General features: G+C 37.3%; 1 protein-coding gene across 2 annotated transcripts in view; it reads left to right on the top strand.

Annotated features, from left to right (window-relative positions):
- Nucleotides 1-12,181, top strand: part of SLC10A7 (solute carrier family 10 member 7) — a 251,551-nt gene that overhangs the window by 199,342 nt on the left and 40,028 nt on the right. For both annotated transcript variants that reach the window (XM_049632259.1, XM_049632258.1), the window contains 3 exons: nucleotides 262-345; nucleotides 9,518-9,683; nucleotides 10,633-10,684. In XM_049632259.1, the coding sequence (XP_049488216.1) occupies nucleotides 262-345; nucleotides 9,518-9,683; nucleotides 10,633-10,684 (302 nt within the window). The remainder of the gene's footprint in view (nucleotides 1-261; nucleotides 346-9,517; nucleotides 9,684-10,632; nucleotides 10,685-12,181) is intronic.

Here is a 12,181-nt window from a genome sequence, read left to right as displayed (position 1 = left end):
TAAGCAATTCAAGTTAATTGCAAAAACATAGTTACCATTTTCCCTCAATGGTAGTTTCCCAATAAAAATTATGTATTAAATTACTCAGTCTATTGTGTGCTAAATTCAGAAAATTAAAAGTAACTTCACTTGCTGTTTGTATGTAGCTACCCAATTTTTGGTGGCTGTGAGAGAATTCACTTACTGTGCCATTTAACTAACAGCGATATTTGGTAACCACTTCAAAGTAATTCTAACTCCTCTTATATTCTTGTTTTGCAGCTTGGCTCATCCTCTTCTGTGCCTTTCACATCTATTTTTTCTCAGCTTTTTATGACTGTTGTGGTTCCTCTCATTATTGGACAGGTAAGGTCTCCCTCCAATTTCATCTATTCTTTTTTTGTGTGTGAATCAAATTGTGAATTCTCATGTAATGTCAGGACAACTGAGGCAAAAGATAGCCAGAGGAAGAGACAGTTAAAAGAAAATATAAGACCGTGAAACACAAGGTTTCATCAATCACAATATACCCATATTTTTATTTCTTTATTTAATATCAATTTGCTTTGCAGAGAGCTTTATATAGGGATGCCTGCACAGAATCTTGATTGTTTTAATTTATTATCTCTGCTTTGTAACTACATAGCTCGCTTAAAAATACTTAGTAAATCATTTCCTTATTCTCCTTCTGATAAAGTCTCAGCACTTATGACTATTGTTGGGGAAAAAGCATCTGGCTGGCTGGCTTCCTCACAGCTCTCTTCAATAGCAGTGATCATACTTGTGATCATGTAATTAATAAAATAAACATTTAATTCTATTAGCTCTTAAAATTAGATCTTAGAAAATTTCATTTCCTTTGTCATTCTTATTGAATTAGACTAATAGGAGAAATCCTTATATTTAACCTCTTATAGCAAGTTAATAATAAGCACATAATTGAATTATAACATGCAAATTTAAAAACACTGTAATGGAGCACAGAATTGTACTACTAAAATGAGTGAATCTCAGTGAATCTCAGGAAAACACTGTATGTTAAAAGTACAAATGTTGGTTTAAGAGCAACTAGACTCTAGTTCTTAGTTCTACTTTTTATTTGCTGTGTGACCTTGGGCAGGTCATTTTATCTCCTTAGCTCCAGGTTCATAATTTATCAAATTATATAATGATAGTACCTATCTCAAGGAGTTGTTGTGAGGATTAAATTAAAAGTGGATGCATAGAAAGTTTTCACCATAGAGCCTGGCATCGTCGTTTTCAAATTCCCTATCAATACTAAACAAGAAGCAACTCCTTGAAATATTAACCGTAAATAATTAACTATAAATAATTTGAAATATTAACTATAAATAATGTGTTACATGTACAGACATGTAATATTTACATACTGTCTTAGCTAGGTTCTCTGGGAAACCGTGTGAGACACAGGTTTCCATGCAGGAAGTTGGCTGGGGGAATACCCTTGGGGTGAACACCTTTGGGAAAGTAAGAAAAGTAGGACAGGGAGGAGGTGCAGGACGATGTAGTTCCAGCAAAGGCCTCTAGCTGCTCTGATCCCTCAGAGTCATCCTGTCTAAGACAAGAGTGCCCAGTCTTTATACTCTTGCACTGACTAGGCATTAGGTACTTGCTTCCCTCCACTCCCCGTCAGAGGTATAACCTTGAGAGAGTCTGCTGTCTTAGCAGCAATTCCCATAGAGGCTCTCAACTGAGATCTTTGGGACAACCAACATGCCCTGCAGATATGGGAATAAACACTTCAATCAAACGTACAGCATCCACTACATGCCCCCATTTTTTTTTTTTTTTAACTTTCATGCTATACTTAGAAAATGGACTAAGTTTAGGGTTAAAGGGAAAGACTTAAAAGTAGTCGAAGAATACCATTTAATTAAATATAGAATGAAGGGTGCCTGGGTAGCTTAGTTGGTTAAGCATACAACTCTTGATTTTGGCTGAGGTCATGATCCCAGGGTCGTGGGATTGAGTCCTGCTACAGGCTTCACACTGAGCATGGAGCCTGCTTAAGATTCTCTTTCTCTCTCCCTCTGCCCCCTCCCCTGCTTGTGTGCTCTATCTCTCTCTCAAAAAATAAAAAAAAAAAAAAAAAAAAAAATATATATATATATATATATATATATATATATATATATATATATAATGATACTTGGAAAACTACTTCTCCTACAGTGCTGCTCACGTCACAGGTATTCTGGATAAATATTATGTCCCCTGCCAAGCCCAATGTGGGGCTCAAACCCACAAACCATGAGACCATGACCTGAGCCGAAATCAAGAGTTGGCCGCTAAACTGACTGAGCCACCCAGGCTCCCCTCCCTGGTTGCTCTTTATTGTAGCACCTTGATTCTTTTCTTGACCTTTGCCACAATATATACTTACCTTTTGTTTGCTTGTTAACTGTTTGTCTCCTGCATTAGACTATAAGCTTCCTGAGTACAGGAGCCATATTTGTTTTGTTTACCATTACATACACAAACCATAGGCACCCAATAAATAAGTGTGGAATGGGTGAGCAAGGGAATGAATAGGTGAGAGTTTTGTGATCAGTAAGGGAAATGCTGTCTTATAGAAGCATAACAGAACCCACCTGCCCTTCTCAGCTCTAGAGAGTTCAAGCTGTGGATACTGTTAGTTTAAACCCATACTTGTTTTCTCGGTTCTGAAAATAATTCCATATAACCTGAGGATCATACATTCTTTTCTTAGTGGATCTTGGAAATATCTCTGTTAATAAATGTTTGGCTTAAAACATATGGACCAAAAAACCCTTTGTCTATCTTCTAGTACCACAGTCCTTTAATGGCTTTTTTCAAAGAGGAAAACATTTACATATACCTGCCCACCTCTTGTATTCTAGTCTTAGGAATTAACAATCACACCCCCAGTCTCCAGCTTTAGTAGCCACCCTGCCTCCTCTTTGTCTGTACATCCTCACTCCCTTACATCCAGGCAGTCACTAAACGTCTCCATTTCTGCCTCAGAAATCGTTCAGTCTGGCCTCTGGGACCTCATTCACACTGCCAGAGAGGATGCCACCACTTTGTCATCTCTCGTCTAAATTATTGCACTTTCAGAGTGTCTCTCTGCCCTAAGCCTCTTCTGATTCCCAACCAGTGTCTTCACTGCCTCCAGGATAGCCCTAAAAAACAAATCAGATTATCTTGTTCTTCTCCTTAAAAACGCCCATTTCTTGTGTGACTCACAAAACCCTTCACAGTCTGGCCCCACCCTGCTTCCTCAGTGTCACCTCCCACCATCCCCTTCGTGATGGCACGTCCCGTGCCAGGCCACATGTGCTCCACTCTCTCACCTGCTCATTCCCCTTCACTGCTCTCTGTTTTTCAAAGGCTTATGGTTCCCATCTTTTCCACCAGCAAACTGCTATTCATCCCATAAGACTCAGTATATAGACGCCTTCTGGTGTGCAGTCAACCTGCTCCAACTCCCCTGATCTAGACTAAATGCCAGTTCTCCCATTGTACTTGATTCATAAATTCATCAGGAGAGATTATAATTGACCTGTGAGTTTCCTAGAAGCAGAGACTCTATTAGTATATTCAATAGCTAGTATACTATATATACTAGTATAGCTAGAATACTAATATTCAATATTAGTATATTCAATATACTCTATTAGTATATTCACACTCAATAGTACAGTGTGAGCTGTATAAAAAGATTGGCTGAAAAAAACTTTGAACTTATCTTCATGAAACCCCTGGCAGCTATTTTACCTAGATCTCCAGCTCTACTGGAGAAAAACACATAATTGGTCTCCTCTTGTTTCAGATTTATGACCCCAAATTTAAAATGTCACTTAACACTTCCTAGAAATCCTACTCTGCTTCTTTACAAGATTATGTCACCCTATCTTCTATTTTCAGGTCTCTTTTACTTCCCCTAATACTCTTCCACTTGCCCATTTCACTTGGGTTTCACTGACCTTTTGCTTCTGTTTCTCAAACATGCCAACTTTGATCCTGCCTTAGAAGCTTTGCACCAACTGTTCCTTCTGCTTGGAATACCTCACCTTTCACCTTCGCAGAAAGACCTTTCCTTACCCCTCCTCCAGTGGCTGCCTGTTCACAGCAGTCACTCTCATATCATCCTACTTAGTAGGGATCATTATCTCCCTCTTGTTGATTTGTTTATTGTTTTTGCTTCCTATTTATCTTCTTAAATAGAATATAAGCTCTGTGATACTGGGGACATTTTCTGCTTCTTTATCTCTGTATTTGTTTGCAATCAGTTGATTCCCCTGGACTTTGTGATGTGATCTTTGAGGATCTTAGAAAGGCTCATATATACTTCTTCAGAGGAAGTAGCTGAGGCAAGGTGGTCTCATTTCTCAATTATAACTAGAGACGCCACATTATGAAAGTAAATATTTCTATTTAAATGAGATTTTTATCATTTTAAAATTAGTCTTTTTTAATCTAAATTTTAAAATGAGATTTTTATCATTACCTTTTAAATAAACAATGGGAAGAAGAGGGAGAAGAAAAAGACCAGGAAGGGTGAGTTGAAAATATTTTCCTTCAACTTTTAGTGATGATAAAACTTTATCATTTAATTTTTTACTTTTTATATTTCTGAGAGTTAATTTAATTTTATTTTGTGTGTTTTCTCCATACAGTACTTCTTTTCGGTTGAAATCATTATTGACTGACTGCAATGTGTCTAGAAATAAATACAATGGTGTTATTGTATATTTCTTTTTTCTTTATAAAACCTTCAATACATCTAAATCCTTGTGACAAATACTTATTTCATGCATTATATTGAGAGAGTTACGAATAAATGTTAATGAAACAGAATACCCACCACCTCTGAAAAATACTTTTCAAAACAGCACACTAAACCCCATTTTTTTTCTGTAAACTTTTGAGGTTGGCTTTTCATAGTCTTTGGCTAAAGCTGAAGGTAATGTTATTAATGCTAGTAAAACTTTGTACTTACAAAATTATATTAGATATGAACTATTTTCATTACTTCACTTGAATGGCTTTGAGAGAAAAGAAGCTGTTACATTATGCAGTGGGATATACTGGTAAACAGTGTTGTGATAGAAACATCAGCAAACTGGGACTTGGAAATAAGAACAGCCATTATTCACCATGTACAGGCCCTGTTTCTGAGACATTTGTTTATTTAATGACTTAATCCTCCCTGTGACTACTACTATATCCAGTTTACAGATGAGGCACAGGAAAGTTAAAGAATTTGCCCAAGATTATAAAGAAGCTCCAAAGTCTATAACTTTAACCATTATGCTGTTGTTTCCTGAGGAGGCAGAGGTGATATTCCTGCTCATATCCCCCTCACTGACCTTTTAACATTATATGCAAGTTGTTTGGGCTCTCTGTGCCTTTGTTACGGACTGTAAACTGAGCAGGATAATATCTGCACAACTTCTCTCGTGAGACGGAAATTAAATAATACTTAAGTAGATGATGGGTGTTTACTGTTCCCATGTATTTTTATTGTTTATGCTTTTTAAGAAAGTATACAGATATTATTCTTAATCTACTCAATATTTAATGAAAATATTTTTAAAGAAAAGTGTTACATAAATTGGATTCGATTTTGTATACCTACCTCTACATTTCAACAGACTATTAAAGAAAACACAAAACACTTTATGAAAATATATGGATTCAGTGGAATCGAGGATAAAAATTGAAGAAACAACCTAAAGTCACCTTGAAGCAAAATAAATCTTTAAAATTCAGACTTAATATGAAAAATTATCTGTCATATATCCCCACTCAAAAATCAATTTATAAGTATAAAGACAGAGTAGAAGGAAAAAAGCATGAAAATACCCTGGAAAAAATTGGAGAAAACCAAAATGATGAATATTACACTTCTCTGTTATCTCAGTATATTAGCATTCTTCACCTAAGACATATCTTCTCAGGTTTCCAGCTTGGAGGTCATAAAGTAATTGATATGTGGCTTCGCTTATTAGAAGTACTGGGGGTCAGATCTGAGTTTCCCTTTAACCCTTCCTGGTGTTTAATTTAAAATAAAATTAGTCAGTCAGAGAAAGACAAAAATCATATGACTTCATTCATATGAGGACTTTAAGAGACAAAACAGATGAACATAAGGAAAGGGAAACAAAAATAATATAAAAACAGGGAGGGGGGACAAAACAGAAGAGACTCATAAATATGGAGAACAAACTGAGGGTTACTGGAGGGGTTGTGGGAGTGGGGGATGGGCTAAATGGGTAAGGGGCACTAAAGAATCTACTCCTGAAATCATTGTTGCACTATATATGCTAACTAATTTGGATGTAAATTTTAAACAATAAAAATCAAATCAAATCAAAATGAAGAAAGTGAGACAATAAATAGCTCCTTGGGGAAGATGTTTTTCCTTCCCTCTCCATAGGGAAAAGCAAGTCAATGAGGTTTTGTCAACTAATGTTGAATGTCTGAGTTTCTTTGAGCTGTGTAGAAAGTACAGATGAATTAGAATAAATTCTGAAGAAAAGCTACACCTGACCACTTTAGGAAGATGCCTTTTCCCACCTCATCCTGACTTTCCCCACTCCCCCCTCTTCTGAGGCATCTCTGTCAGGTTGGGTTGCTATCTCTAGCAAAGGCTTGTTTCCTATAAGGTTATTAACTGTTTCTACAAGGCAAAGAAATTTGGAGAATTTTAAAATGACATGGATTCTTGACAAATGGAGGATGATTCTGTCAAAAGTATAAATGGCTGAATGAAGAGAAGAGGAGGTTTCTCGAAGTTTATATCCAAAGCATATCTTTAAGGCATATCAACACTACTTCACCCAGTAGTTTATGAAAGGTTTTAACCTTTTTCTTGCTACATGGTACAAAAGCAGCTGCTTTGTGAACTTAATTTTAGAAGAAGATAGAAAATCTCTTTGGAGCCTGGCAAGATATAATATGGTTTACTTAGGAAACACAGACAAATATCACTATAAGACTAAAAACAGTGAAAGACAATTTGTTTTCCCCTAGGGTTATTGTTTCACTTGTGGGTCTGTCTAATTTCCAACTTTCTACTTATTTTCTGTATCGACATTAAGTAACTAGCGTTATCACATTGATGTGTTTAAAAGAAAGATATTTTGGCTTAGGAGGATGCAGGACTTAGGGGTCCATGTTTCTTGACATATTGAAAGAGTCCCACTATACTATGAGACTGTAAGTACTTCGTATTGAAGAAAGACATAATAGGGGCACCTGGGTGGCTCAGAAAGTTGAGCATCCTACTCTTGATTTCTGCTCAGGTCATGATCTCACGATTCCTGGGTTCAGGCCCCACGTTGGGCTCTGTGCTGACAGTGTGAAGCCTGCTTGGGATTCTCTTTCTCTCCCTCTCTCTCTCTCTGCTTCCCCCCACCATCCTGCCCCCTGCTCGGGTGTGCGTTCTCTCTCTCAAAATAAATAAATGAACTTAAAAAAAAAAACTTGAAGAAAGATGTAATTAGGTTGACTAAGCCAAATTGCAGCTTATAAAGTCGATTGATTAGAGATTTGTCTTCTTGGTTTTTAAAATGGCTTTGACTTCAAAGTTATACCTCATTCATATTTATCTTTTTATTTTGTCAGAGAGGTCAGTGGTGGGAGGAGACACTTCTACTTTGGGAATTGGGATCATACATTCTATAACTATTGCAGAGAGGACTTTTGTATCTTTAAGCACTGTATATGCAAACAAGATTGGAGGACAGCATCAGTTTCAATAGTTCTGTGTAATTTCCATTTATTTTATTTCCTAAAGGAGTTGAGTTGTAAAAAATTTGAGCAACTACTAGATTTATGCTACCAAACACAACAGATTATAAAATGACCTTTTAGATGAAATCTCTGTAGTCTTCTAATAAGCAACCACCTACATGGGGACATATCTCAACATGGGGCCATCTGGGGAGCTCAAGCACTATTTTCCAAAATTTGTGTTCTAATGCATCAGTCATAACACTCTGTGACAGAACTGCTCTTACTTCTGTATACCTTACTACATTTTTTAAAAGTAGTCTCTATGCCCAATATGGGGTTTGAACTCACAACCCCCAAATCAAGAGACACATGTTCTACCAACTGAGCCGGTCAGGCATCCCTATACTGTACTGCATGTTAACTTCATAGAAAGAAATGAACACCAGATCAATCACTGTGGTTTGGGATCACATCTACAAAAAGAAAAAAACATAATTTTTTAAAATAAATCCAGCTATTATTTTAATTAAAGATCTGTTTTTTAAAATATTTAACCACGATTTATCTACATATATATAAAAGACTTTCTCTTTCATTCCCACCCCACCCAACCACCGAGGTTTTGTACCTGTACTTGATTCCAACTGGTCTCCCTTTATTAATACTGGTATTTCACTTACAGAGTCCTTGAGAATGGATGAAGTTGATCTAATAGCCATTTGTCAAAAGGTTCTCTTGAGAGTAGTTTACTCTGTTCTTGAGTATCCATGAAGGTATGCTCCATTGCGAATTAAACCTTTTTAGCCACAGAGCAGAAGATGACAGAACCCCATCAGCATTGTCAGGAGAAGTTCCCTGACCTCATTATTGCTAATGGATCATGGTAATTCAGCCTGTTGTGAAATCTCATGTTCAATTATGCAGGATAACGAGTGACTCAAAACTTAATATGTCTCAACTATAGTCCTTCTTACAGGGTTTGTTCAGCTTTTTTCAAAAGTGTACGATTTTAAATAGAGTGGTTCACTTTTATATCCAGGCAAATGTTATCCAGTTTCATATCCAGGCAATATTCAGCCTGTCCTGATTTTAAATCTCTGATTTGATTTTTAAGTAAGAGAGGATTGCTGTGTAACTTTTGTAGGAAACTTAGGACAGGTTTATTCATTTTTAAGTGTTAATTCTGGAATTCTAAAAGCATGCAAATGGCATTTGTCTTTGGATTCACAAAAACTCTAGATATTCGGAGTTTGAATTATTTAAACTCCCACAACACATGCACTTTTGCTTTTCAAGCATGAGTTATAATTTAATTAAAAACTTCTGGTGCATTGCTTGCATTTTAAATATTAATATGTTCCATGGATCACTTTCGATTATCTACTGTCTTGAAATTCTTGAAGATGTCAGATTTTTAAGATTCCCAAAGTTGCACTTGGAATTGTCTGTTGAGGCCAAGGGGACTGTGATAATTACACACATCCATTAGGATCAACAGAGGAGATAAACTTTGGGGAGGCTTAATGGGCATGTCTCAGTGACAGCTAGCAAAGAGCATTTGGCATGATTAAGGATGGATTTGAATGCAGTTGAAAATACACTCTCATTATGGACACCAGTGGTAGTTGCACTACAAATGTTAAATCCCCCAGAAGAAGGGTGATGTGGCAGGGAAGCTTTGAAATCCACTGTGGCCATCATCCAAATTACTCTCTTTCCTTTATGTCTTTCTGCTGTCAGAATCACTTTGTGATGCCCAGTTCAACTCTCTACATCTTCGAAAAGAGGCAACCTGTTGATCTCTATGTTTCAGATCGTCCGAAGGTACATCAAGGATTGGCTCGAAAGAAAGAAGCCGCCTTTTGGTGCTGTCAGCAGCTGCGTGCTCCTCACGATCATCTACACAACCTTCTGTGACACATTCTCTAACCCAAATATTGACCTGGATAAATTCAGCCTTCTTCTCGTACTGTTCATAAGTAAGTTGGAAGCCGAAATATCCCTGCCAACCCCTCATGCTTCTCAGAAGCAGAGTGTAGTGATCTGTGTTAATTTGATTAGCAAGGAATACTGAGCTTCGTATTATATATGCTCAGCGGCTTTATCATAGGTATCTGTTCTTTAATAAGACATCAGTTATATATTTATGATTATGACTTAATGCCCTTTGTTTTTTGTGTCTGATTTAGAGTAGTTGATGCCAGATGAAAGAAGCCACAATATCTGTCAAATTCAAATGTTAGATGGAGCACTCTTTTGCCAATTTATTTTACTGTAACTTTAAGCTAATCTTGCCCTTCATTGTGGGTTACAAGTAGGATGTATAATATCTGATCCTATTATTTTCTAAGTATAATAATTGGCTGTATTAGTTAAAATGTGAATATTATGGCATCTTTTCTATTCAAATATATGCCCAAGGTAATATCATGTCATTTTCAGAAGCAGCAGACTATGAAACGCAAGTAACTGCCAGGATCAAAAATCAACCTTTTATTCCGTTGATCCTGTAATACCAAAGACAACTTTTGTAATTATAATACCTAAGAATCTTTTGTCATTAAGATCAATACAAGTTATTCCAAAATATATATTATACACTACTGCAGCTATGCCATTTCCTATAAATACTCATAGCAAAAACCAGCACTTTCTAAATCGAACAAATTAAATCAGCATGTCTTAAAGAGGGTTTCAGATTTGCAGAGTAGTAGACATCATAATTTATATCTGTGGATACGTTCCTTCAGGAAGAACAGGTTGAGTCCCACTAACCTAAATGATTCTATCAGTTTAGCAATGTATGTTTGTCTTTCTAGTTGAGCTTCCATAAGTTTCAGATAAGACTAAGCAGACCAGTAAATATGCTACAGATATTTTTATAGCCCTAATTTAGATTCAATCTTTTTTGTTTTTTTTCTTCTTCAGTATTTTCTATTCAGCTGAGTTTTATGCTTTTAACCTTCCTCTTTTCAACAAGGTAAGTGATAACAATATCTCTGGTGGTTGTTGGTTTTCTAAGTGACATATAATGCTATTTACTTGGCTTCTATGCTGCTCTGCTGTTCTGGCTTTTCTCCTACCTTCTGGACATTCCGGCTTGCTCCTGCCACCCTCAGGTTGTAGACCTTCCCAAAGAGCTTGTCGGTGGCTCTTGTGTCATCTATTCACGTCACGTGCTTAGGCAGCCTCCTCCATTCTGCTGGCTCGAGCTGTCAGCTTCCTGATGATGGTTTTCAAGGTGGGACCTGCCATTTGGATGTTTTTCCTCAGTTCCAGCACTATTTATCACTCACCGTTTAGATATTTTCACCTGTCTTAACAAGACCTCAGTGTCAAGCTATTCTAAATGGAATGAATTTTTCCCCCCAGTACTTCCCCTTTCTCTCTCATTTGTTCATTTTTAATGGGATCACCATCCACAGAGTCTCTCAGACTGGAATCCTTTGCATCCTTATTTTTTAAATGTCTTGATCCTACCTGTGTAATATTGTTTGTGCTCCTAGAGCCACTTCCCTAATTCAGGCTCTTGTTGCCTCTTTTCTCCCTAGACTATTGCAGTGGATATCTTATAGGTATCTTCATTTCTAAAGTGAACTTGTCTTATGCATTTCGTACTGTTTCTAGTCACTCAGAGTTCTGAGGATAGCTCTTATCGGAGATCTTCGATGATTCCAGTGCCTATAGAATGAAGTTCATTTTGGGGAGCTAAGTGAACCACTACCAACATTCATGCTGTATAAGCTTCAGGTTGTGGTAAAATCTTTGCTATATCTTAGAGGAACCTCAAGCATTCTCATTTCTGTCCTTTGCTTAGGCTATCCTCATTAAATTGGTCTCTGTGTCCTGGCCCATCTTTCTTGTTCTTCAAGGCTCACCTCTAATGTAGCTTCTTACACTAGTATTGTATATTCAACAGACATTACTTAAGCCCTCGGTATGAGAAAGTTACCATAGTGAATACCACAAAGAAGAGATGATTCTGATCTTGCATGAGTTTGCAGACTAGATATACGTACTCTTAGTGGATGGACAGTGAGCCATCCTGAAGTCACTTCAAGAAGGCACTTCCAATGAGAGTGGTGGAGCAAGGCTTCATGGAAGAGATGGGATTTGACATGAGTTATAAAGAATGGCTAAGTATTCAGCAAACCAAGATGCAGAGAGGAGGTTCTTGGTGGGGAAAAAAACAATAATGCAAATGTGGACGCACACACACACACACACACACACACACACGGTGGGACAATGGGAGTAGAAAAAGACTGAAAAATAGGGGCACCTGGGTGGCTCAGTCAGTTAAGTGTCCAACTCTTGATTTCAGCCCAGGTCATGATCTCACAGTTTGTGGGATTGAGCCCCTTGTTAGGCTCTGCACTGACAGTGTGCATCCTGCTTGGGGCTCTCTCCCTCTCTCTCTGCCCCTACCCTGCTCGCACTTTCTCCTTTCTCTCTCTCTCTCTCTCTCTCTCTCTCT

The sequence above is a fragment of the Panthera uncia genome, chromosome B1 (genome assembly GCF_023721935.1).
Source record: "Panthera uncia isolate 11264 chromosome B1, Puncia_PCG_1.0, whole genome shotgun sequence".
In the NCBI taxonomy this organism is placed as follows: Eukaryota; Metazoa; Chordata; class Mammalia; order Carnivora; family Felidae; genus Panthera; species Panthera uncia.
Note: the sequence above shows the minus strand (reverse complement) of the source record. Positions and strands in the feature narration are given on the sequence as shown.